Here is a 27129-nt window from a genome sequence, read left to right as displayed (position 1 = left end):
ATTCAGGCAAACACATGCTGTGTCGGGATCCTTAAATGGCCGATCCACGTGACTACAAGAAGAGCACGGTGAACTTCTCCATTATTAATCTTCCTCGTCACCGAGAGCCAGTGGAAACTGGGCCTGACGACCAAAGCAGGTCAGCGGGGAACATGACGTTGCTGGACGACGGCTCTTCTCAGAAGGTGCCGGGTCTGTAGGGCAGTTCAGAGCGGGGCAATGCTGTAAACACGAAGAGTGTGATTTCATGGTTGAAGCCTCAGTCCACAACATTTATACTGTGCAAACCGCTCACGACGGTATTAACATCAGGTAATATTATAAGCTACATACAGGATCAACACTATTTCTACAATTATCTTGGTAGGTTTGCGTATAAAAATGCGCTTTTGTCCTTTATTGCAGTCAGTGACTTGCTGATGAGGCTTCATGAAACAGTGCCCTTATTTTCAGACGCCACAAATGGCGCTCTCTGCTCTAAAATCTCTGGATTTAAACAGCCATAACAATGAAACCTTACATCATTTTTAGACCAAGAGCGCCATCTTGTGGCCTCTGAAAATGAGGACACTGTTTCATGAAGCTTCATTTGCCCATCACTAGCGACAGTGCGTCAATAAGAACTGATTTATAATCTCCAATTTCAGACAACACTAAAGAAGTGGAGAGACTCACCTTGTGGCCAGAAGTTGTGACTTCACAGGTCAAGAATTTTATGTTGACTTTTATTTTGCGCTGATCATGCACAAGTCGAATGGGATGAACACAACTGATATCAAGGCAGGTGACACATGCATCCAGTTTATTTGATGGTGATCACATACTTCTCCCTACAATGTCAGTGCATTTCGTGTCAGCAAGATTCCCATGGAAATCAGAACAGTGAATTTACAGTGGAAAAAAAAAAAAATCCTTACCAACACGCCACAGACGGACAGGTCGGTGTGACACACACATACATACAGTATAAGGCACCAAAACATGGAGGGAGCAGCGTAGGATGGCAGGGCTGTGTCAGCAGCTGATCCAGATAATTCAGTTCTGTTTGTGACTTGGATTGAGAACCACGGGTGAAGTCGACAGCTTTAAAATGATCAGGCTGTAAACAAGCAGTCACTGACGGAAAAGGTCTCAAGCGTTGACCACAACCAAGCTGAGAATCGGCTGTAAACATGGCTCCACACTTCACACACCTGGGAAACCAGACGCATTTGTTGGACGTCGCCCGCTAATCTATGACATCACAGCGCAGTAGATCACCAAATACATGTTGCTGAAAAACACTTGCTCATGCAGCATTCGCAGGCAGATTCCAACTGTACTCTAGCGCCACCCAGTGGACAGCAAATGCATGTAAGGCGGGCGTCAATAGGACATCAAATATTCATACAAAATAAAGCAGATCCACCTGCCATGGAGCCATTATTTTACATCAGTGCGATACATGTAACGTGTGTATGGATCAGTGGCTGTAGGTGTCTGTAGAAAGTGTCACTCAAGTGCTATTACAACACAATATGTAATGGCTATTATACTAAATTCAACCAGCTATTGTGTTCTTCAGTTCAAAGAAAATAAATAACAGCCAAAACAAAACAAATATAGCGACGCAACTTTCATGAAAAGCAATAAACATTGGTCCAAATAAGAGGGAGAAGGTTCGGATTTAAGTTCATGTCAAATGTATTTTTACTACACTTGGCAATGGAGTAGTAATTCTTTCCCAATAGAAACTTCTCTGACACCTTCTGACTAGTGATCTTGTATAGTATACATGATTTCATACTACAGTAAAGTGTATAGTGGAACAAAATAAATGTGATTCCTATTCCTTCATTTTAGTGGTTCTGTTGCTGATCGTCGTAGGTGAGAAGTTGTGATGGGCTGGCGAGGCTTCATGAAACAGTGTCCTTATTTTCAGAGGCCACCAGATGGCGCTCTCTGCTCTAAAATCTTTGGATTTAAACAACCATTTTAATGACACCTCCCATCATTTTTAAACCAACAGCGCCATCTGGTGGGCTCTGAAAATTATGACACTGTTTCATGAAGCCTCATCAGCCCACCTCCAGTGAGAGGACAGCAGGCTCGAGTTGGAATCCCTCAGTAAAAGAGAGAACGATTAAAACCATTCACATATTTATTATGTTTCATTTCACAGCAAATCTAAACACTGCGTTCACGCAAACAGCAATCGGCTAAATGCAGTCTGAGGCACAAGCGTGACAGAAGTGAAGGTTTTGCACTGAGATCATGGTACAGTTTTTTGATTGTTGAACATGACCTTGTCTTCAGGTCAAAGTTGAACACACGACGACATGTTAGTGGCCTGTACAATAACACTGAGGAATCCTGCTCATGATTATTTACGGGTTAATTCTTTTGCTCATGTTATTCAATGAAGCCCAGAACAGCTCCAAGGTTAGTAGTTGGATGGTTCGTCCATTTCAGACTTGAACACATGTTCTGCTGTCTGAATGTTCGGCTTTAGAGACATAGATCCAAGTGAGTTTCCTCTGAACGTGTTAAGGCTGAGGGAGTAAATGGAGCAGCTGTACAAGACAGTTATATAAAAATGTAATCAGCAGTACAAAAAGATTGTACCCAGAGGCTTCATCGACATATTTCCCAGTGCGTCTGCGCAGTTCAGGCTCACGTTTCCTCCCCACCGTGACACACGTCCCTGCATCGCCATCCTCCACGATCCAGTTTAAACAAAGACTAGGACTTGAAAGCGGAGTTTTTTGATAGCAGTTTGTGGTAGATCCAGCCGTCGCCCTGGCAACAAGACAGACGAGTCACTTTGTGTCAACTGCAGAAAGGTCAGGTCAGGTGAACCAATGTGAGGCGCCGATCCAGACCAGAACCACAACTCAGAGATGCCATCTTTTTTTAACTTGTTTATCCCATCTTTTTTCAACTGTTGCCTTACAGTGTCATAAATCAGCAGAGAAGAACACAAATTCCACTTGTGCTGAAGCAGTTTTCTCACCTCCTTGTTGAAGTATCTGGTCCTCCATGCAGTTTCAGTCTCGGCTCGGTGCCTCTCCTCGGAGCGCTGCCTCTCCTCCAGGACCCTCTTGTGCTCTGTAGCTTTCTCTATTTCCTTCTGCCTCAGTGCGTCAGTGACATGCTGCCAGAGGCGTCTGCAGGGACCACAGAAGGAGTCAAGACATCGTCGGCACATTTTAAACCTGGCGTCCTTGTCCCACCTGGACTCGGTGGGTCCTTGCTTCTCAATGGGGCGGACCTGTTTTCTGGTGACGGGCAGTTTGGTGACGTCCACGACTCTAGTCTCTCCATTTGTGTAGCTAAACTCCAGGGCACCGTTCCACTCGCCTTGCACCCGGCAAACCACGGCATTGGTGGGGTTGTGCTTCACCTCTGCGGTTACTCTGAATATGGAATAAATGATTCTATTCTTTAATGCACCAGTAACACGGGACAAATGATTCTGATATGTCAGCCGACAATCTCCACCTCACATTGGGACAGCTTCACCTAACTACTGAAAAGCTAGACAAAACGTTGATGCATTAGCATTTGAGTCAGCAGTTTAAGTCGATGTTATTGCTGTAAACTTATTGTTGGGAGCGTATTAAACCAGACCTAGGCAAAGTGCGGCCCGGGGGCCAAATGCGGCCCTTTGACTGTATTTATGGGGGCCTCCTGGAGTCAGAGCAAAACTATAAAACTGACATTGTTGTTGTCTCTGACATTTTGTCTTATGGATTGTTTTTTGTTTATTATGATGTAACTGAAACATAACTTTCTTGTTTAATTATTTTTCTAAATCTTTTCCGTTGGCTATTTTAGGAGTATTTCTTGTCCCTTAAAATACATCAGAATTGAAAGTAAATTTTGAAATGTATGAGCCACATTGACAATCTTTAAATGGAATGTGGTTTAAATTAAATAAAACACAACAAACCAACAGTTTCTATGCATTTTTACAGTGTAGATTCATAATCACACATGATTTTTATTTTCTATTTTCTCTTGTCCTCCTCTCTTTGTGTTTGACGGCCCTTCTCAACGGTCACAATATATAACCCGGCCCCTTGGGACATTTAATTGCCCACCTCTGTATTAAACGCTGAAAGCTACTAATAAATGACCAATGCTACCGACCATAAAAACCATATACTTGAAGCATACATTGAATATTCTATATTGTCATTGCTGTTCGTTTTTCTTTCTCTCTCTGCAGCTGGTTTAGAAAAAGAAGCTACAGTTCAGTAGCAGAAACAAAATATGTGAAGCATCTTGAAACTGCTGAAAAATACTGAAAATATCAGACAAAATGAAACCTCAGCTACTTTTGTCGAACAATAAAACAAAAGAACAATGCAACTTTACATGCAACATTACAAGAGATGGCCACAGCTGTACGACTGCATGAATCCATATCTGGTCTATAACCCACTGGTGCAGCTGCGCAGTCCAAGTAGTGGAATGGTCAGAGATTTCCGTGCACCAGCTTAGAAATGCACAATGATACGTGACATCATTTCTGCCCCAGACACTGTTTCATGAAGCTTCATCAGTGCATCACTAGGGAAAAATATATAACTATAAACTCACTATGAATAACAATTATTTTAAAATGATGCCAGTATTGGGCCGATATTATCGAACAACCCTAGTGGAAACCAGCTAATCTACATGTTACACAATTCTCAATTTTGTTCTTCACTTGAGGGAGCAGAAGAGCAGCTGCAGCACAGAAATGGAAATAAGTAAAATAAAATCACTAGCAAAATCAATAGCAAATTAGAATCAACCGTTTTTTATCACAATGTTTATGTTGACGTATTTGTCAACGCTAATTTCAACCTTGAGACAGTGTATTGTGTCGATTCCTGCATCCGTTTCAGACTCAATGGAGCCATCAAACTCAAAAACTCACTTGTGTAGTTTGCCTCCATAAAAGGGTTTGGTCTGGAAGGTGATGATGGCAGCGTAGCCCGTCTTGCTGCAGTTGATGTTGACTTTGCCGCCGAGCTCCACCCACGGAACGGTGAGGATGGAGCGGGCGTACGCACAGGGCAGCGTGAAGGTGTACTCCTCATCGTGCTCCAGCAGGGACAGGCAACCTGATGAAGAAAAGGCAGGCAGTGAGATGACACATAAGGTTGTTAAAGCCAGAGTGACTCACCTTCCCCAATCATGGACACTCCGATGGACATGCCCATGAACTTGCTCTTGGTCCACACGTGCGTGTTCACACACATTTTCCTCTCCTGACACTCTGCATAAAAGCCTGAAACAGGAGGATGGTGGGACACCTGCTCTGCTACAAAGCGCACTTGGTAGCAGTCCTGGGAGGCGGTGGGCTCCGCAGCTTCCTGTGATGGCTCTTTGGAAGAATCTGCTCTTTTGGGAACCTTCCAGGAGCAATGGAAGGTCTCACCAATGATGGGGTTGTAGGGTTTTTTGGCGATGGCGCCTTTGCGGCCCTCGTGAAAAGAGGTGAGGTAGTACTCCACGAAACGTACCATGCGGTCCTCTGGGCTGGTGCCGTCAGTGATAGTGACAAACAGATCCGGGTGGGACATAAAATCGGCGTACATTTCCAGCAGCGAGCGTTTCTCCAGAATGAAGGTGGGAAGAACAACCTGGGGGAAAATGTCAAAAACAAAAAAAAAAAAAAACAGAAGTTGATCATTCTAGCAAGTCACCTGTTCCACGGCAGGTGAGACATATTAAAAAAAGGCTTGTAACACAGGGAAACATGTGTCCTGGAGAGTTCGGCTCCGATGCAGACTGACCCTGATGCATGTGTTTAATCAGCAACCTGAGAGCAGGATATCCAAATACTACGACAAGGTGACCTTGAAAGATAGAGTGACCGTGAGGGACTCATTGAGGGACACTTGGTTAGTGTACCTGCGAGATCAGCGGCGACAGCACAGTTTGGTTTTCTTGCTCCCCTTCTATCTGGTGGTGCTGTTTTGTTGCTTTTTTCTTAGATGCTATTGTTCATTTGCTTAGTGGCTAGAGTGAAACATGTCTGACACAATAGTTCACTTCAGAGGAAGGAGGGGGGAAACATGAGTGTGGATCTTGGACTGATGATTATATGAGTTGAAGTAAGTCCAACAATAAACACACTTTTTAAAGTGAGAAACAAAGGGCAGCAGAACGCTACACTGGGCTATGTCAGAGCATCAGTACACAGACGTGGATGTTCACGCTCCAGCACCTAGTGGTCCAGACTCGACTGAGTGAGGGATGTTCACGGTGTCTGCGATTATTCAGTGAAAGTATTTTAAACTTTCTCTGGTCAGAGCTGAGCGACCTGAGATAAATGTGCTAAGATCTATTGCACTGCACCATTTTCACCTGCTTTTGGTTGAGTAATGTAGATCACAACTCACACTTCATCTGGGTCTGTGACGTTATCAGTACAAGTTTGCTGCATCAGAAAGTCCAACATGACCTTCAGTGAATATGTGAGAGGTCTAACCTTGATCAACTTTCAGGGGCCCTGACATATGGTGGGTGCGTTTATTTAATCATTCAAAGTTTGAATCTATCAGTCAAGCCAACTTCATTGAACATTCTTAACAGTTCTGTGGCATAAGTGACAGTGTTCGATGTCTCACTAAAGGTAAGCATGCTGTACATCTTCTCCTTCATCTAAGTTGATCACAAATACAAAACTGTAAGAAAAAGCAATAAAAGCAGTTTGGAACACCACTTAAACAATAGAAATATATATATATATATATATATATATTTAACTAGAGCTGACGTAGGTTTGAAAAGGCACATGCAGTAGTAAACAACTCGACACCTCTCTGCCTGGGTTGTTGTAGGTAGTTCAAAGACCATTTGGTTTAAGTACCACACACAAGCATAACAATGACTGTTTCAAGTGTAAGAGAACATGGAATAAAAGGAATAAAAATATGTGTGGGAACAACAGACTTCAGCGTTGTATGGACTTTAAATTATTTTTTTCCACTACATTTGGAACTTGACCTACCCGCGTGAGGTCCATGCCGAGCTTCAGCTGTGACAGCAGGTGTAGGATGACGCTGCGTTCCTCCTCCACTGCACCCAGATCCTCCTCTTTGTCTGAGAAGGAGTCCTCCAACTCATCCTCGGCCTCAATGTCTTCCTGCTCCTGCACGTCGGATCACTTACTTTAATTCAGTTATACTTCATATTTAAGGATAGGAAAATAAATCACATGAATAAAGCCTACGTCTACCGCAGCGCAGCGATAATCTTTGTGTCTTACCCCTGAAAAGTTGCAGGACTCTGGGCTGCTGAGCTCCAGGCGGTTCCCTTCAAGAGCCTCCTCCTGGGTGGTGAAGCTGCCCAGCGAACTGCTACCGTTTTTCAGTATGTCAGGCAGTTTGGGCTCCAGCCACTCGATGGTGGGCCCTGATGTAGATGGGGGGAGCAGAGATGCAGTCTCAGAGGTAGTCATTTTAACTAGCCCCCCCTCCCACCAAGGCCCCCCAAACTCTCACAGTCCTCACACAGAGCGCCACACAATCGGTTGCCTCCACACGCTGAGCTGCCCAGCTAGTGACTGGACAGACAGCTCTTTCTCAGAAGGCTTGCTTTCAACCAAAGAAGAGTGTAACTGAAGCCCTTTGGTCAAGTATCAGGATTCAACAGGAAACAGGCTCATCGTCTGATTGGCTTAACCAGCAGGGCCATTTTTATTCATGTTTCAAGGTGGGCAGAGCTCATTCAAATTCACAGTGTGTGTCCGGCCTGACAGCTTAATCTGATTGGCTGCAAGAAACCTCATGAAATATGCATTCAGTAATGAGATCTACTGGGCAAAAAGCTGGGCATTTTCTATCATCCTGATGGGAGATAAACACTGTGTTGTTGTTACAGAATCCAATCACAAATATCTTGTCACCTTTGGGTTGTGACGGAGCGTTTTGACATGAGGAGATCTAGTTACGTTGGAGGCAGGTCATCAGAATAGGTATAGTTCCACATCAATAATGCAGAATAATTCCACTGACCAGTCAGCACAAACACTGCTCTACATCAGACGCAGAGCTGGTATACGCAAGCCTTAGGTTTATGCATGCAGAGTCAGTGAAGCTGCTGTTACTGTGACACTGAAAACATTGGAGTGGGCCGAGCAAACACATGGTCATACAGTAGATTCTGACCTCCCAGGGCACTCCTCTGTCGGGCCACCTGCTGGATGTGCAGGATGTGCAGGCACTCGTTCAGGCAGTTCATGGTGGCCATGGAAGTGGCCTTCAGCATCAGCAGGTCCTGATCCAGAGGTGACAGGCCGGGGGCTGCAGGAAGCCCCTCGATGCTCTGCATCAACTCTCGGTGCTGGCCCTGCGCTTGAGTCATCATCTGGAAGGAAAACATTCAAAGTGAGTCAGGATTCACCTAAAGGAGCAGGTTGTTGGGAGCAAACATCCCATTTACAGTACTCTAGGAATCATCATCAAGAATTGTGTGTATGAAGACATGCATATGTAACAACAATAATAATGTTATGAACTGTATCAGGATGCAGAGACTTGCAGGTCAGATCAGAGTCGACCCTTCTCACCCTGGACATGGAATGTTTGTTCCTCTTCCCTCTGGCAGGAGGCTACGGTCCATCCAGACCAGAACCTCTTGTCACAGGAACAGCTTCTGCCCCTCGACATTCAGACTTTGTGAACAACCCTTGTTGTTTGTTGGTTATTTATTTAACCTTCTATACTTACTTCTATTTATACTGTTTATTTGTATTCATATATTTTTATTTTATCTTAATTAATTTATTATTATTATTATTATTATTTTGTTCATTATTGCACAATGTACCAAAGCACTTTTCTATTTGGTGGGATCCTGATAATTCTGATAATGCAGTCATTGGGTCTTTTTACTTCATCATGTTTCTTTCTTCTTCTATGCATTTACCAAGTTTTCAACTATCTTATTCACTCAGGAACAGGTATTCAAACATTGTTGTGCGTGTACTGAGAAAGACAACAGCACCTACTGGTGGGTAAATCACATCATTGCATGTCTCAATAATTCAGCGAGCCTCTCCTGTTTACCTCTCTGGCGTCCACCAAGTGATCAGGCAGCAGGGACCGCTTGCTAGAGTAAAGTGCAGAGCTCTTGTTGATCTGGGACCAGTTGAATAGGGAGCCGGGGTTTTGGCTCGGCCGGCGCACGGACATGGGCGAGCTGCCGCTGCCCTGAGAGGCCATTGAGTAGCTTCTGGACTTGGGCGGTGGATTGCTCTGTGGAACATAACGCAACATGCGTTAACAATATCAATAGACAACAAATGTCTTCTTTTGAATACATCTGCCATAGTATTATCCACAAAGTATGTTTTTGCATGAATTTGTGAATTGTCCATTTGAGTCAATTTTGTCTGGCTTGCTCCAGCCAGTAGAGATGAATTGCTCAGCCCAACACTCGTCCTCATGACCGCTTCTATGAGAGCACATGTGCAATAATGATATAGGAGGTAAATGTCTTCTGAAGCAGAGACAACTGGCAGACATAAATTGGAATCTTAACAGCATAACAACAATACCACAGAGTTCTGAGAGACAGATAAACAAAATATTTCTAAATAAAGCGTGATCACAGTGGCAGTCAGCTATTATTAAAGTAGCCAAAAAAAAAACCCAGGGGAAAGATCAGGAGAATCACACTGTTTTTTCTTTTCTAAACAGAATTTGTTTGTGTGTGTGCTACCTTACCTTCCCCATGGCTTCTGTGTGATGCTGTGTGCAGATCTGTAGTCTGCTCACCCAATGCTGCCTCTCTTTGGCATCAGTGGCTGAAACAAACAGCAAAGAAAGGTGAAACGGTATCATAGAAACACCTGGATAAGAGAGCAGTGATTTTTATATGTTTTGCATTAGCTAATAACCGTACTCTCTTTTCAAAGTTAAGTCTGTGCAATAGCAGTGCCGAAGTTGCCATTTCTGTGACACTGCGTATAATCTCTTTGCACAAAGGCAAATATGATATGATAGAGTAAAACACAGCACAAACTACGGCGTGAATAATACACGCATTGCCAAGGAGGGTGTGTGCAATGACTAATGTGTAATGACAGAATGGCATGGTTGTTATTAAACGGAGCGTTGATGATGAGAAGAACTTACCCCTGAGCTTGTACTGCTCTCCGCTGATGGCATTAACAGTGAAGGTGTGAGAGTCTTCATCACTGGGGGATATGACAGCACCAGCCAAAGGCAGCATTCCACGGGGCTTTTGGGGTCGTGATTGCTCATTGACAAAGTATTCCAGCAAGCCTGCCTCATTATTCAACACAAAGAACCTAGAACATAGTGTAAAGAACATATTAGAAGACAGAATGGGTCGATAGGTTTACTGCGGTGGACACCAACCTGTACTGCCAGCCTGTTACTAAATTGGTGTACTTCATCAAATAGCCATCAATGTTCTCCATGTGATCACTGCAAAACAACAAGAAATGGCAAGCACCTTAAGAATAACTGCGAAAATAACCAACAGCGACTCACTCAAGTATAGTTACAAAGAATGTTAGTATCTAAAGCGGGATGCTACAGTTAAATGGAACTGAAACCAAAGGCATGAGCAAAGCATAACGAGTGTTTTGCTAATGTGACTTCACGAATCTGACTATGCGACAGGCTCGTACCAACCTATATTGCCAGCTTTTCGCACTCGCTCTGCCAGAGCTCGGGGTCCTGATCTGGGGGAATACATCCAGCTTGCCCTCCGGGTCGGTCGTCCGAGGAGCAGCGGTATCCCCTTGCATAGTCTCCGGCAGTAGAGCCTCTTCCTGATGCCGAAGTAGCCTAGCTAGCTAAGCTAAGTCGTGGCAGGCGTGGTACACAAGACGTTTAAATTCAACTGTAAGGTAGAGGTAAAAGTCCCAAAGAGAAGGTGCATGCAAACCTCAGACCGTTATGTATCTCCAGGGAAAAGCAGATGACAAAACATGTCTATTCCCCTGTCAGTGAGGGAAGCTTGCTACCATTAGCCGCTAGCTCGACTGCTATTTACTGCTGTGGCAGGAAAGTCATGTGACTAGATTCCAGCAAGCAGACGGCGTGACGTCATAGAGTCGCACATATGGTTATAATGCAGTTTATACCTGAAAAATCGCAAAGTATAGAATGTGAAACATGAAATAAAAGTAGTAATATGAGCGACAAAATGAAAAAAGGTCTCGTTAAACCCTCACATTGGGAGGTAGAACCTGTGTAGGGCGTATAAGGAAGTTGACTTCAGACGGAGGTACGAAAGAACAACGAGAGCTTCGTTTCAGACGCTTTAGGTGCGCCTCAACATGGCTGGGAAAAAAGTCTGCATCATCGGATCTGGCAACTGGTAACACATCTTTTTAGGCCTTAAAGTCAGACAGTACAACTCGCATTATGAGTGTTTTCATTTGGTCATGTCAACTTGCGTGTACCGACCTGGTCATTCGAAACAAGCCTTTTATAAAAAATGAAAGATCAGATGGTGATCTTGTTTCATCGTATTATTGACCTAAAATCTATTATTATTGATTATTTTAATTTTTTTAACTGGTTGTCCGGAAATTGTAAACCGCAAATGTGAATAGACTTAGTCAACATTACGTATTGAACGGCCTGTGGGGATAAAATAGAGGAAAGGACAGTTAGAAAAATAGCGGACATGAGATACCCTAGTAACGTTTATAGCAAGTACAATAATAGTAATAAAGTCTGGTCAATACCCAGATGGAATCTATCTTTTTGAAGTATAACTATGATTTTTTTTTTTGTTTAGAAGAAATACTACATAATATGAGTGTATTTTGCAAAGTAATGTAAAACACTCTACTACCAATATGGTTGTTTTTGGTGCAGCATGTCTTAGTCCATTTGGTTTCAAATGAAAAGAAAATAGCTGTGCTCAGTTCCAGTCTAGTCATGCCCGCTCTTAATCCTCTCTCTCTCTCCAGGGGATCATCCATAGCCAAAATCATAGGGCGTAATGTGAAAGTGTCCAACCGATTCAATCCTCTGGTGAACATGTGGGTGTACGAGGAAGAGATAGAAGGCCGAAAACTGACGGAGATCATCAACACGGAGCATGAAAATGTGAAATATCTGCCCGGTCACAAGTTGCCGAAGAACGTGGTATGTTTGACAGCTCTTTGATTACACTCATATTTACTGACAAATCTCATGAACAAATGAAATCCTCACACTGTCTGCACAAGCACAGCAGTCTGGGATGTCAAGTTTCTGCTTAAAAAACTTTCAACGGAAACAAAAGGGGCCTTTTCTCCAGAGCTGTTTTCCCAAGAGGTACATTTCAGTACCTGAGTCATTTTCCATTTGGTGTTTTTCTGTTGCATATTTACTACAACCTCATTAGAAACTCAGGAGTGCATCTCACAAGCAGTAAAGCCTGTCTATACCATGGCAATGTTTGACCTCAATTCACTTTTGTTCTATTTCTTACTCGATTAATAAATGGCAAAGGTGTCTCCCTGAAGGTATTAAGACGACGTACATGAGGTATCATTGTGGAAATGCAGTTGAACAAAGTGTGTCCATATGTGTTTGTACTTGAAGACAACACACGTCAGCAACAGCACTGTGTAAAAAGCAAACATTCATGCAACATGCAGAAGGATAATGCATTACGTGTGTTTTCTCCTCTCTGACCGCACAGGTGTCACTTTTGGCTTCTGACTACATCCTCGTGTTTTTTTTTTTAAATAGCACTTTATACTGTAACCAGTGGAACCTTAAGAACATATTAGATTTGTCCCCTTCCTGACTTGTGGGCAGCAGTTGTATAAGTCACTGGAGTTAAACATTCTCACTCCCAAGGCCTCCAATATTGACTATCTTCAGGTGGAGTTCTGTGTCTGTTGCTGGCACTGAATTCAGCCTTCCGTGCTGCATGTTGATGTGTAGGCGTTTCATGCGGGCAGTTGGGGCACAAGGGACATGATCAGAAGCTCTCTTCACTCTATTGTGTGAGATGTCACTTGGAATATTATACTGCCTAATGTGGCTCTCACCATGACTCAAACGCACGTTGTTTGAGGTGCTTTACAGACCATGTAGCAAGTCTGTTGTCACAGAGTGAAAGGTTGCCATCCCATGGTTAAGTGCCATCCCACTGCTGACTCAGTGTCAACATGGGACAGAAAAGTCATTTGATGCCTTGGCAGTGAGAATGTGTTGGTATAAACCAGGATTAGAGACGGATTTCTTTACTTTTGCTGTATAAACATGGGTTGGGTTTCTTTTCATTCCTGTCATTCTGTGGCTCAGAATTTGGATAGCCTTCATTCGATTTGATATTATAGTTATCATGCCCCCTCAAAAGCTGTGCTTTTGTGGGACTGACTTCCAAACTTGGTGGTGCCTGGCAGGCAAGTCCTCTAGGACCCCTGCAGTCCTGAATCTCGCTCATGCTGCAAGACAGGAAAACTTGCCGAAGATGTTTGATAAATCCTTTTATCTCTCTTGACCCTTCGACCTCAGGTCACAGTGCAGACAGTGTGCAGCAAACACCATACCTAAAGGAACGTACGTATATCAGTAATCTTGCTGTCAAGTTCTTGTTGAAGAAAATTCATGAGCAAGTATGAAAGAATTGGTGTCATGCCTTGCAGTTCTGTTGAATTCCACTAGTGCTGGAATTGCCACTGTTTTTCTTATATTCCATGTGCAGAAAGGGCGTGAATGTTCACGTGGTCTTATGGTTGATGGATTTACTATTAACAATGCCTCAGATGTGTGCAGAAAACTGTATGTGCTCTTCCTTTAGCGGTTGTGTTATTTACTTAATATGTCAGGGAATGGCTGAATGAAAGCAAGGCTGAAGGTCAGTGGACCACCCTTCTGAAATCTCTCTTGCGGTCGGTGGAGAAGCTTGAGTGCGTTGGAGCGGAATGACCAGCAGGTTGATCGAAAAGAAGTCATGACTCCCATCTGTTAAGAAGAACTAAGTAAGCGGGCCTTCTTTTGAGGAAGTAAGCTCGTCTTAACTTAAGATGCAGTGTTCTACACAGAGAATGAGAGAGGTATGTGGGTGAAATTGTCTTGTGGTGAACAGCACAGTTTTCTGTTGAGGAAACAATCGAGATAATAAACATGACACTTCTATTTTTGTGCTACAAAGCTCTGCAAGTGATGTACTATATTTATGGTGTTTTCAGCATCTAATACTATTATGTCAGGGAATGTTTCATCAAACATTATTGAAAAACTGGTCAGCTGGTTAGCAGGCAGCATTACACAAATGTGTGTGTTTTGGGGAAGTGCTTTACTGCTTACTGTCAGCCAGTGCAATCTGCAGCACATTTTGTTGTCTGTGTGAGAGATTTGGGTGACGTGTGTAGACATTTTCCTACGGGTGTCGTCTTGCAAGTTGCGACATGTGAAAAAAGAGTCAAGGCAGAGGCACCTTTTTATGCGTCTGGAGATATGGAATGCTTCTAAGCTAATGGGGCATCTGCAAAACGTGAAAAAATGGACGCCTGGTTTTTCCCAGCAGGACGCCCTAAATGTCCGATCATTAGTGCCTGTATAACAGACTTCTCGTAGTGTCATCACACTGGTTTTCATGAAAAGGAGGTTTCGAAATTAGCACATTATCAACCCTTTTGCAACCAGAGCTTGGCCGCCATGTTTGTTTACCAGCATAACCTCGCGGTTATCCACACTCGCGAGTCGCGGCATGTGTGGCATGGAAGCGCGCTATTATTGATGGGATTTCTGAAACCGCCGATAAGTTCCGAACTTTAAACAGTCGTTTACAAAACGAACTCAGAGCTTTTTAATCTTGGGAGTATTTCTTTTGCTCCCCACACTGCCCAGTGCAGTGCAGAGAACTGCGGTGGATCGCACAGCGCCTGGCGGATGCGTGAGAAATGCGACTCCTGCATCTGAATGTGTTACTGTGGCAACATCGACTGATCTCTGTTAGCCTTTATTATTTGACTCAAGTGTTTATTTGTTATTTATTAAATCATTATTGTACAAACAGATGTTTACAGCTTCTTTTTTACACAGCCAGTTGTTCTTATTACGTGTTGAGAACGGATTGGGGGCGGGATTATTGGCTGGGGGCGGGGCTTTGGACGCTCTGTTTCGAAATCTTAGCTAAAACCCTGCCGGCTTGTAAGATATTTTCATGTTCTAGAGCTAGGAAGATTTACAGACACAAAAATACCTTCTGTGCAAATAGATGTGTTCCCTTGAGTATTTTTTTAGTTCCTTTAAATCAAGCATCTCAGTCTCATTTCTTACTAGATAGCGATTCCGGACATCACCGAAGCAGTGAAAGGCGCCAAAATCCTCGTCTTTGTGATCCCGCATCAGTTCATTGGCAACCTGTGCGACCAGATGAAAGCTCACATCACAGAAGGAGCCATTGGAATCTCTCTGATCAAGGTCACTCATCTGTGTTCACGCTGCAGTGCGGCGCCAAAGCAATGCTTCCTCACCTTCACTTTCTTGTGTTGTTCCTCTGGGGGCAGGGCATTGACGAAGGACCTGATGGGCTGAAGCTCATATCACACATCATCCGTGATAAGCTGAATGTTGATGTCAGCGTCCTGATGGGGGCTAATATCGCCAGAGAGGTGGCGGAGGAGAAGTTCTGTGAAACCACTGTCGGTCAGTCTGGTCCTGTTTTGTGACTTCATGTTTTGTCTGTGTTGTCCCAGTGTGTTTCACTTCCCAAATTATGATATGCCATTTAAATTAGGATCCAAAAATGAGGCCAATGGTCAAATCTTCAAAGAACTGCTGCAGACTCCAAACTTCCGGATCACTGTTGTGCAAGAGAGTGATACAGTGGAGATGTGTGGAGCTCTGAAGGTGCACTGACTGGTTGTTCATCTCCTTTCACCCTGTCCTTCCCAGAACTCTGGTTACTTCCCACCTTCTTCTTGTGTTCCAGAATATTGTGGCTGTGGGCGCGGGGTTCTGTGACGGACTGGGATTTGGGGACAACACCAAGGCGGCAGTGATTCGACTGGGCCTGATGGAGATGGTTGCCTTCTCCAAGCTGTTCTGTAAGAGCCCAGTGAGCTCCAGTACCTTCTTGGAGAGCTGCGGTGTGGCCGATCTCATCACCACATGCTATGGAGGACGGAACCGCAAAGTTGCCGAAGCGTTTGTCAGGACTTCCAAGGTGAGGTCACTGGGAAAGGCTTGGTTGAAACTTGTGTGACTGAATTTGCTGCAGTTAAAATTCAGCCATATCTCCATTGCCAACGCTGCTGTCCTTCCCTTGCACAAAACTCCAGCAGAGTGTATTCTAGGCCGCCCTGGGCGCCTTGAATGGCAGTTCCTTTTCGACCAGCTGTGGTCTCTCACTCCTCTTTTGTGCTCCACTCATGTTCCTCGCTAATGTCATCGCTTCCAATCTTCTTGTCACCTGACTTTGTCCACTGATTCCATCACTTGTTTCTTATCCTGTTGAAGTCTGATTTTTGCTCTTTGTTTCAGTGTTCCAATTTTTGAATATGTATTGTGTTCAAATCTTTCTTTTTTGGGCAACTTCCTCTTGCTGTGTACGCTTCTCCCATTGACTCCTTTGTTTACGCTTCATGTGCACAATTTCTTCCTTTATTTCAGTCTTTATCTCATGCATTTTCTTGATAATTATTTTGATCTCATTTTATGTATCTTACCATATGGTGAATGGCTCTTACTTATAGCCCCTTCCATGCATGTCCTGCCACCAAAGTCTCCCATCCATGCGCATAATCACACGTTGACAGCAGCAGGCTGTGATGTCTTGTTCGAGCTAAGATCCACTCAGTCACAGGCTGACCACGGTCGGTATGGCGCCTCAAGCCTTTCCACAGATGGCGCCACCATTCCAAAATGTCCCTCAGCCTTAAACACAATGCTCTCTTGTGCATTACATCTCTCTTATTAAATGCTTTACTTTCTGTTAAACTGAAACTAAACACTTCACAGTAAGCGCCTGTGGGCAATATTAAGCTGGATATTGAAGTGTTTACTAAATAATATCCTGGAGAAGATCTTCACTTTCTCTTGAAAATCAAGTTAATTTTCAAACCTATAGTAACAACCAGCTACGTATGAAGCTCCCGTTAATCTCTCAGCTTTATTCAGCTCAAGTAAATAAATCCAAAACAATTAGAGCCATGCTGTAATGAAAAACGCTTGGATGAGATATTATTGGTGCACCGTGAATAGATAGATAAATGTTGGAATTCTGATTTTCTTTTTTCTTGACAAAGATAACAGCCATATGCAGCACACGATAGTGAACCTCTAACTCACTCTGGTGTGAAGTCAATTGCAGAACTGGAGGCAGAAATGCTGAACGGCCAGAAACTGCAGGGTCCACAGACCTCAGCTGAAGTCTACAAGATTCTTCAGAAAAGGGCCATGGTTGACAAGTGAGTGCATTTTGGGATCATTTTTGAGGAGAAATAAAGGTCCTGGTCGGGGATAATGAAGTCACTAGCAAGAAGACAGTTGATTTCGATCGCTGTTTCATTTATGTTTTGTTCCCTACGTGTGTTTTTGGTTTAACTTGAGAGATAGAACAGTGTATTATCAGTAAATATTTGAGGAAAGCACATTTTTATCTTCCACACCAGTAAACATACCTTTGTTCCAATACAATAAAACTAAATTTATGGCACAAATAAATACATAGTTTGTGCCCAGACTGATGTACATGTATTCATGTATTGGCGAGTGAAGTGTGCTTCAACAGTAGCTTCATTTTACAATACTACTGGATTGCTACAACTGAGGGTTTGTAAATGTAAATCTTGTTGTTACTCTTCTTCAGGTTTCCTTTGTTCACTGCTGTCTATCTCATCTGCTTTGAGGGGAAAGAGGTGAAAGAGTTCATCACCTGCCTGCAGAACCACCCAGAACACATGTGAAAACCTTTTGAATGAGTAAACAAAACTTCAGATGGATGGCACTTTTTACCACACACAAAAGGTTTATATTGGCAAGAGACGATATTTGTCGAAGCAGGTCGTTTGCCATTCATATGTCTGTTGTACTTCCTGGTCTGATGATGGCGAGGAACGCACCGTGACTGCCTGACATTGAAGGCTTTATTACAGGCTTTCACTTTCCATCTCTTCATATAGTGCAGTACATCCTGTCCTGTGGCAGAGACAAACGCACAAGGCGACTCAGAAAGAACACTTTTATGCCACTTAAATGTATTTTTCTATTGCTGAATATTTTCTATACTTGGAATGGTGTCCTTATATTCAAAATAATATTTAACCACATAAACAAACTTTATGCAGGATCCAAATGTAAGTTACACAAGCAATTTTGATGTCTTGTTTTTTCATATTACAAAGATATAACTACACAGTTTTCGTGTTTGCGTGTGCCTTGTTTCTTCAATAAAGTTGTAGTCACAGTTTCGAAGATGTGATGTCTTAACGCAACACAAGAGGGCGCCGTGTTCTCATTGAAGATTCGTGTTCGCCCCAAGACGCGTCTTGCGCAGAGACGCGTCTGCTGCCGCTGCTGCGGTGCGTTGGTTCTGACCGTCATAGTCGAGTCGCCTGGTTGTTTTAAGTGCCTCGGGTCCCACAGTGATTAGCGTGATCTAATTCCGCAAAGGAACAAGAGTAAAGACCAAGCACCTTCTTGTCATCCTAACTGTTATCAAGGTCCCATTTCTCACCGTGTCACAAACAAGTTCTCTGAGAAGTTCAGATGAGATGGGCTCTAGAATGGCTGAACCAAGTTCGACAGTCACGTGATCACTCTCGAAGAGGATCATACAAGGTGAAATTCCTTACAGCAACGCGTGTCAACACCAATTCTCGCGCCCTGAAGGGAGGCTCGGTCGGAGCAGCCGTTGAGTCAGTGACAGCAAGCTGCAGCCTGACGGGAACTTACACCAAGCGACTATCTTCTGCTGCAACTGAGGACAGCGATGCGTCCTCAGCAGAGCGCGCACGTGGGGGCGGGGACGCGCAAATGGTCGGAATGGATAATGAGAAATATTGTAGTGGAAAGACAGGTTGGCTCGACATGAAAGAAATCCTGAGGCGTGTCTGTTTGTTCAACCTGCTCTGTTTGTGTCGCACCTTTCATGCTCCAGGCGGTTCAAAGCGTTGATTTTAAAGGATTAATGACATGAACTTTCATATTGAAGTTGAGTCCACTTTCATATCTGTCTATCTATAGTCAGTCTGCAGCTGTGGCAAGCTTGGTGTGTGGGCAGTTCCTCAAGCAGGCCGCAGTAAAAGTATACGCTGCTTCACCTTGCTTGGTTCTGAATACCGGGAATAAGTGGCACACCACTGACCTTCGAGGTCTGGAATCATCTGGACCAACCAGCAAGTCTGCGGCATATTTAAGGCCCAGACCATTCAGCCTTGAGACCATCGACAGGATACGGACCGCTATCTTTTTATATAGGGCTGAGGGCTGCTGTGGTGAGGTCGGTCAGGACTGCAACATCAGCATTTTGGATCAGTCGCAGCTCTTTCATTGCTGAGATCAATGAAAGGACAATGATACCTTAATAAAAAAAAAAGACAGCAGGAATCTTTTTGTGTCAATTTTGGTAGAAACATTTAAATTCTTGCTACATTTTAAGGTGGCAATTTGCTCATTTCTATGGTCTTGCAGTAACTGGGTGTTGTGATGAGGGTTCGGGATTGCTGCAAGATTTCTAGCTGGATCTGGAGTTTTCCGTTTGGTTGTGTCGAGCTGAGCATTGACCTCTGGCCTCGTAATGTTGGACCCAATGCTCATGACCTCTGCCTCTTCAGTGTTGAGCTGGAGGACATTCCAACTCAGCTGCTGGTTTCTCTTGTTGTCTGCACCTGCTCAGTGACTGTGCGTGATGACACGCTAATGTCTGGGATTGCCATTGCAAGTCTGCCCTCTCCACCTTAGACAGACGTGCGTTTCTACCTGAAAATGCAGCCACTACTTTGAATTAGTGTCTGCGATAGATGGCAGTATGAACCCTGCAGGGTCCAACGCCCAGAAATCACCCGGTAAAGAGAGCGAAAAAAAGGAGCCTCGAAAGTGCGTACTCAAAATTATGAGCCAGTTTTTTCAATCCTCTTGATAGGTCAAGTGAAATGACACTTATGATAGATTTTTAGACTTTTTTATTTTTATTTATTCTTTGGTGCAGGAGGAAACGGTGCAATTGGGATGTGCTGATGTTGTGCTTTCTCTGGAAAGTCAGAAATATAATGAATTTCCGGCGCGACGGAGCGTAGAGGGAGTCACAGCAGCCACTTAAGTGCAGCTACTGCCTCCAGGTGGCCAACAGGAGACATGACACACTGAGACTTATTACACTTTTGCCTTGTAGCTAAAAAGTAGTAAAACAATAATAATAATAATAATAACAATGGGGCATTTCCTACAGTTTAGTTATATGAATGGCTAAATATTGCTTTGCTTTGTTTTTCATATGTGTTGCTTTTCATGTATAAAACCAAAATGAAATATTGACTATACATTCATATCACTGGAAAAAATGACCCCAAACATGAAAAGGTAAACGCTGGACCCCCAAGATCCCCAAATTAAAATTTGTCGTTAAAAAATTGTTTAGGAATTGATAGCTGTTGTCGGCTGCTAAATGTAACTTGTAATCAATTCAAGTGATCGGTAAAACAACTAAGTTACTTTTTGAAGGAGTTATCAGTAGTCTTTTTCAAAGTAAGTCTGTCAACGCTGCTTCGGAGTGGTTCATCCACTCTCATGATCAGTAAATGGTTTTACTGTGGTGGGATTAAAGGTCTTCGAGATCTGTGGATGGTGGTGACTGATCAAAGCGATGAGAAAAGCCGAGTTGTCTCCGAAACAGTCATCCACTGAGACCTTAAGAATCCCTCACCAAACCATGAGATAACTAGCTTCGATAATACAGTCGATATCATTTATTTTTCAATGGCTAGATTGTTCCAGAAGGCGCTTGTCTAATTATCAAAGGCACCAACAGTCAAATATGATGCCCAACAACTCCCAATGTGTCTGTGTGGCTGCTGACAGCGGATCTGTCAGCGCCACTTCCCACATCAGAAGAAGATCGGTGATAGATCCTGATGCAAAGGTGGCTGGTCCCATGGTTCCCGTGGGATCTCTGGCTCTCCCCTGTCCTCTGCTGTGCACGCGCTCCACTCATCTCATACCGGCAACTGTCATTGGTGGGGTCGATGGTGCACTGCAGATGGTGCAGGTGTGAAACGGCAGGTCTTCATCTTGAGCAAGAGGTCACTCACAAGCAATGATCATTCAGATTCCCTTTACATAGTAAACAACTGTGGCTTTAACCCAAATCCACAGAAAGGTAAATGTCTGTCGGCACACATGAAGCGTGGGGTCGGCTTCTGCGACGAGTGAGATGTGAGTTATTTGCTTTGATCAAGGTTGAGAGGGGACATGAGGAAGAATATCTGCAGAGCTTAGGAGGTTTTTGAAAGAATATGATAGAACATGAGAGGCATTATCTTCATTTACTTCACTGACTATTCACTCAGTCTTTTGTTTCCATATGTGTGTGTGCGAGGGCTTGTTTATCCTACTTCATGGTGAGCTTGAAAAACACAATTCTCTTCACTTACTCATGAGGACCTTATGGATTTGTGCGGCTGTTGTTCCAGTCCCCACAAGTTCAAGCCTCAATTTGAGGATTAAAACATCAAAATAACTGGGGCCTTCTGACTGAATTTAAGTTTAAATCCTGGTTAAGGTTAGCCATTTTGTTTTGGATAGGTTTAGGGTGAGAGGCTGGGGAAAGGGTTATGCCATTAAGAGGTGCCCACAAAATATAGTAAAATATATAACATAATATAGTTTTGTGTGTGTATGTGTGTGTGTGTGTGTGTGTTTACACTCGTGCACCGCAAAATGACTTGACAGTGATGAAAGGTGAGCCATGAATAACTTGTCTCTATGTGAAACGCTTTGAAATTCCACACCTGGTCATTCTAGTTTTCAGTACAGCTCTAATTGAGACACGACAGTGGTTGAGGCTGATCCAGACCCAGTCTGACATCCCATGTACCAAATGCATTGTCTCGTTGGTTAAACTGACACAAGCTTGGTCACGTTGACTCCCACAGTTGGTTGAATTACTCATTGCTTTTTTTCACAAATGAGTTTCACACTTTGTGAAATGAAATGTTGCAAGAGTGTTACACCTTGACTCCTGGCACAGAAACCACATTTGTGACTCATGTTGTCACGGCTAGTTGGTTGAGCTTCCATAATGTTTACTCTCAACAGACCATACTTTTCTAGCTAAACTGACTATCAAATAAAAAAAAAAACAACTGAAACTTTGGAGTAAATTGTTTTGGTTTTGTCATGGGAAAAAAAAAAATAAAACGACAACATATATTCAAGGACTGGAGAGCTGACCTGAAAAAACTTCATTCAGCTTATGACAGCAACATGATGTACTGTTGTTTCAAATCCAAAGCACTGTCGACTGTTGTTAATACGCTCTGCACGTCTTCATGCAGCATATTTCTGTCTATCATGCTGAAATTGATTCACAGAAACAATAATTAGATCTTGTCACGTACTGTAAATTCACATTTCACTTATATTTATACTTGATATGTCATGTGGGTGCAGCATGTTTGAGCTATACTAAACTATAATATGAGCTTATTATAGCTTCTTTTGAAATGAAATTGCACCTTTTGACAAACTAAAATGTTAACATTGAAAGCACGATTCCGTTTTTAATCCGGATGATATTTGTCAAATGGCACTTTATCCCATTTATATGCAGATTTCAGCATTAATCTTAGGTAGATCTGTATACTAGATCTCTTTATACTACTCACAGTTGTGTCAGTCCGGCAGCTGAAGTGTTGTGTTTTTATTTATCCATATATATCTATATATAGGAGCCTCCATGAAGGGTGTCCTAGCGACGAGACAAGGATGCTGCTTATCAAATTCATGTCGTCAAGGAATGGAGATCTCAGTCTCGCATCCAACTTTTCCCTGGTTTCGCAGAAACGGTTTATGGTACAGACCACCTCAAAACAGACCGCGAGCTTCCCGTCCTCAGATTTATTGTCTCACAGATGAGTCATAATATCAACCAGAGCGTGTGTTCTCTACTTTTCCATCAGTCAGGGTCTTCGACTCTGGCGGGTGTGAGGGGTCTCTCCTCAGTTAATTACAGGTCTGTGATCTTATCAGCTGCCAGTGCCTCACTCTTTTTTTCAAACCTCAATGAAAGTCAAATGAGGCCTTGTATCCTTCCTGCAGCCACACAAGGCTCTAATTGAAGAGATGAGGCAAAAATTGGGGAGTGAGGGAAGGATGTGGCCCCTTGCGTCGCAGCTGGGCTCTGTGACGGAGGGCAGCACGTCTTGTTTGCAAAATAAAAAGCTTTTTCAGCGCTCTTGGTCCAAGACTGTAGCCGGGACTCTTCATCATGGCCCTGGCCTGCATGCTGATGAGGGGAACAGAGGAGGCGGGGGGTGGGGTTTCGGTCTTCTCTGTGGCTTCTGTTTTGTTGAAGAAAGCTATGAAGGGGAGCCACTGGCAGGAAGCCTGCCGGTGGCACTGCCTACAAAGATGGGAAGAAATCACTCGGTCTGTTATTTTGACTCCTTGTACGCCGTGTGCAACGGAAAACAAATGATAGCACGTGACAGCCAAAAGATATGTTCCATCCCAGACTCCCCGCTGACCGCCATCAATTCTCACGCCGGGTTCACATCAGGGAAAGGCAGCTCAATAAAGTCTGGTTGATTTGTACTGGAAATAGTTGCCAGAAGGCCTGGAACTTCAGTTTGAGGTCAGTGAAAAAGATTCTGGGCAAATAACAGGGCCACTAATGTTTGGAAGCAATGTGTTCCATCAGCAACTGGATCGTCACGGCCAACCTCAAGTGAGCTGTCTTCACATCTCTGGGACATTTTTTTTTTTGCACGGTTCTTGCAAAACAGCCCGGTCAGGCTTACAGTAGTAGACTATTCACTTCATCGTGTTCTCAGTGATTCAGGGTGACGGGACGGTGCAGCATTTCAGCCATTGAGCTACACTGAAGGCAGTCATGTATCTCAAACTGAGCTAGAATCGTGGCCCCTCTCGCAACATCATTGTGATCTATAATATTACACAGCTGTGAGTGTGTGTTGAATGTCAGGGAAGGTGCTACTCATAGGTCACATGGTAAGAAAAGAGAGCACTTTTACCGCCCATCCACGACCACTGCTTTTCAAAAATATATCCAAACAGTGGTGTTCACAGTGACAGGGAGCAATGTGTTTACTACGGTCTGTGAAAAACAATCGTGGTTTCATACATGTCGGATCATATCCAACCGTTTTCTAGAATTTAGGTATGCTCACCCCAGGCTATGTCATAATTAACTCAAGCCACATCATGCTCCAGCTTCAACTTAAAAATGTGGAACCTGAAACACATCTCCTGGATGGACTGGTGTTCCCATCACTGCTAGTCCTCGTGGACTGAAGAGACCCCGCTGGGCTGCAGGTCGACATAATAGCTGACAGTTTTATGGCTGCACCGGCTCGACCGCGGTTACCACCAGGGGTCCAAAGGGAGAGATTGTGGTGGAATGGAAAGGCAGCAAAACACTGAGGCAGTGTTGTACTGACCACCTTGCCAGTGATCTATATGTTTGTGTTGAAACATTTTTATCTGCCATGAGTTGTAGCTCTAACCAAAGGTCCGACAAGGAACCCAGGCATGGAAAAGATTACTAGAATTTATGTGGTAGAGGTGACTAGCTGTCAACGGACAAAGAGTAAATGGGCACTCAAAAGAATTTAAAGCTTATTGCTGGCCGTCTTAAAAAGACAATTCATCTCATTGGAGTCAGGACCATGTGCTTTAGGCAAACAGCATGTATGCAAATTCACATATATTTAAAAAGAGAAATCCATTTTGGTCTAGAATTCAAGTCTTGAGACAGTTTGTCTGGTATTTATGCAGATGTTTTGGAATTTAATTGTTATAGTCAGAGTCAGGTTCAATGGTATAAAATGCATTGCAGGAGTCACATATGAGTTCAATGACAGGCTAGAGTACTTTGAATATACTTCAAGTACTGAATCATTTTATTTCATTTTATTTTCGAGACTGAGTCGAGACCAAGATCTGACCAAAACAGTATATATAGGGATATAATAACTGATCCACAAATGAGCAGCAGTCTTCCTACACCTCATGGGTTTTTGGGTCTTCTCCTGATTAGTTAGGAACAAAAACCTGCACTCATTGTGGCCCTCTAGTGGATCAGTTTGAGACCCTGATGAATATCACCAAAAACACACAACAAAACTGAACAAAAAGCCAGAATCCTTCTGTTACCAGTCATGACAGTTTTCTCTGTTAATCCCCGGTCCGCTCAGTCTGAGGCCGAGACAAGGCCGAGTAAAAAGTGTGAGACCCTAAAAAAAAGTGGTCTTGAGACCAGTATCAAGACCTCCTGTAGGTCCCGGTCAGACGGAAGACGTTCACCTGGAATGGAGGTGGATGTTATCGTCTAACTAGTGGGATAAATGTACTTGAAACCAGGGAATTATGCAAACAAACACAGCAATGATCTCAGAGCTTGCTCACAGCAAAACCATTTCAACTCATTTTCTGAAGTGTGTGCCAAGTACTCGCCACTCGTGGAGACTTGTGTGAATTCTGTGTGTGAATGAACACTCCTGGTGGACGCTCGAGTGCATCTGTGATGTACAGGTACCAGACTGCGCTTGTCAGACAGCAACTTTGGCAGCCAGTCGGTGCACATTTCAAAGCAAAAGCCCTGACACTTACGACATTCAGAGATGAATTTGGTTTCACCGGTGGCTGCTGTCAGTCCCTCTGACACCAATTTTGTCTTGAAGAAAAATAACGGATGCTAACATGTGGAATTTCTTGGAGCATTAGATCATCCTTTCTCCTTTCCCCCCACGTCCAAGGTAGTATGGAACCCTTACACCCTAAACATGTCAAAACTGCAAAAGAAAATCAACGTAAGTGAAAGATCACAACATTAAAAAATGGACTCTTTCCATTCAGGATTTATGACGCCATTTGGCTGCTGAGTTGGTCTTAACATCCTATGGATACATGTTTATTTTGCCAAATAGCTCACCCCCCTGTGTGGAGTGGGGAAGTGATTCATCCAACTGTCAGTCACCAGATGGATTCAGTTTACCGCACGTGCTTGATGAGTTCACAGACCATTTTTTACTAAAAAACTAAAAAAAATCTGACGGCTGAATCAACAAATCTTCCACAAATATGGACGCAACCCCCCCCCCCACACACTCACTGGTACTTTCACGGATATCACTGACATTGGACGCTGGTCCTCGCACTGTGCTGGTGAAACTGTGGACGATTATTCTTTTGGTGTTTATTCGATCTGGACAGCCAACATTCAGCCGGCCCACATCTGTGAGGCGAAGCAATGAGCTACATGGAGAAGAATGCAGGAATGGTCGAAATAGTCGGGAACCACAAGGAATGCAGCCTCAGTAGATGATCATTTGTTCCAACTGAGCGTGGATGTTGGAGCAGGGGCGGCTCATGTGGACTTTGTGTTGTCCAGCCTGGAAGCAAGTAGTGTTTCCCATGCAAACGGCCTTTCGATGATGTATTTACGAGCGTTGAACTGAGAAGTTGCAAGGCAAGAAGAAGCTCAACAAGTCAACAAGGGACTTGGCCTCCATTGCCAACATGATCTACAGCATCAAGCTGATTCAAAGCACATTGTAGAAAACAAACAAGATACATAAATTATAAGTTACTTTCAAAGTATGAATTATAGTGACGATTTAAGACTACAGCCAGTTATATGACTTCAAAACCAGTGCTCTACTAAGATTGCCAAAGGACAGGTCCAAGTGGATGGGGACGCTCCTGTTCCAGTTGGAGATTATCCATGAAACAGCCAGAATATGATCGAAATAAGCTTCTTCCTAACACTGGTTTAGATTTGCCATTGCTGTCTAGATAAATCACATGCAGTCTGTCACTCAGCACTCAAGACCCGAGTGAGTATGTCCCTCATAGGATCATTTATTCCTAAAGAAAAGCCTTGCCCAAGCCTTCCTATTTCCTTAAGGGATGGACAATGTTGAGTGTCCAGTCATCCTCTGTATGTTTTTGGACGGAGGGAGGAAATCAGAGTGTC

The 27129-nt window shown here is 43.5% G+C and overlaps 2 protein-coding genes across 2 annotated transcripts; one reads left to right on the top strand and one right to left on the bottom strand.

Moving 5' to 3' along the window:
* Positions 1 to 800: 800 nt before the first annotated feature.
* Positions 801 to 11047, bottom strand: LOC128766936 (oxysterol-binding protein-related protein 11-like). The gene is made up of 13 exons (XM_053878544.1): positions 10647 to 11047; positions 10368 to 10436; positions 10122 to 10297; positions 9711 to 9790; positions 9051 to 9239; positions 8151 to 8349; positions 7250 to 7395; positions 6992 to 7132; positions 5159 to 5618; positions 4910 to 5096; positions 3213 to 3395; positions 2993 to 3146; positions 801 to 2778 (listed from the first exon to the last, which is right to left on the bottom strand). Exons 1-13 carry the CDS (start codon positions 10760 to 10762, stop codon positions 2722 to 2724), a joined length of 2157 nt encoding a protein of 718 aa, XP_053734519.1. The 5' UTR covers positions 10763 to 11047; the 3' UTR covers positions 801 to 2721.
* An 18-nt stretch (positions 11048 to 11065) lies between these two features.
* On the top strand, positions 11066 to 18384 carry LOC128766943 (glycerol-3-phosphate dehydrogenase [NAD(+)], cytoplasmic-like). The gene is made up of 8 exons (XM_053878556.1): positions 11066 to 11337; positions 11939 to 12116; positions 15255 to 15395; positions 15482 to 15620; positions 15712 to 15824; positions 15907 to 16140; positions 17277 to 17383; positions 17785 to 18384. The coding sequence occupies exons 1-8, from the start codon at positions 11297 to 11299 to the stop codon at positions 17879 to 17881; spliced, it is 1050 nt and encodes a 349-aa protein (XP_053734531.1). The 5' UTR covers positions 11066 to 11296; the 3' UTR covers positions 17882 to 18384.
* Positions 18385 to 27129: the final 8745 nt, after the last annotated feature.

This window comes from Synchiropus splendidus, chromosome 1 (genome assembly GCF_027744825.2).
Source record: "Synchiropus splendidus isolate RoL2022-P1 chromosome 1, RoL_Sspl_1.0, whole genome shotgun sequence".
NCBI classification, from domain to species: domain Eukaryota; kingdom Metazoa; phylum Chordata; class Actinopteri; order Syngnathiformes; family Callionymidae; genus Synchiropus; species Synchiropus splendidus.
Note: the sequence above shows the minus strand (reverse complement) of the source record. Positions and strands in the feature narration are given on the sequence as shown.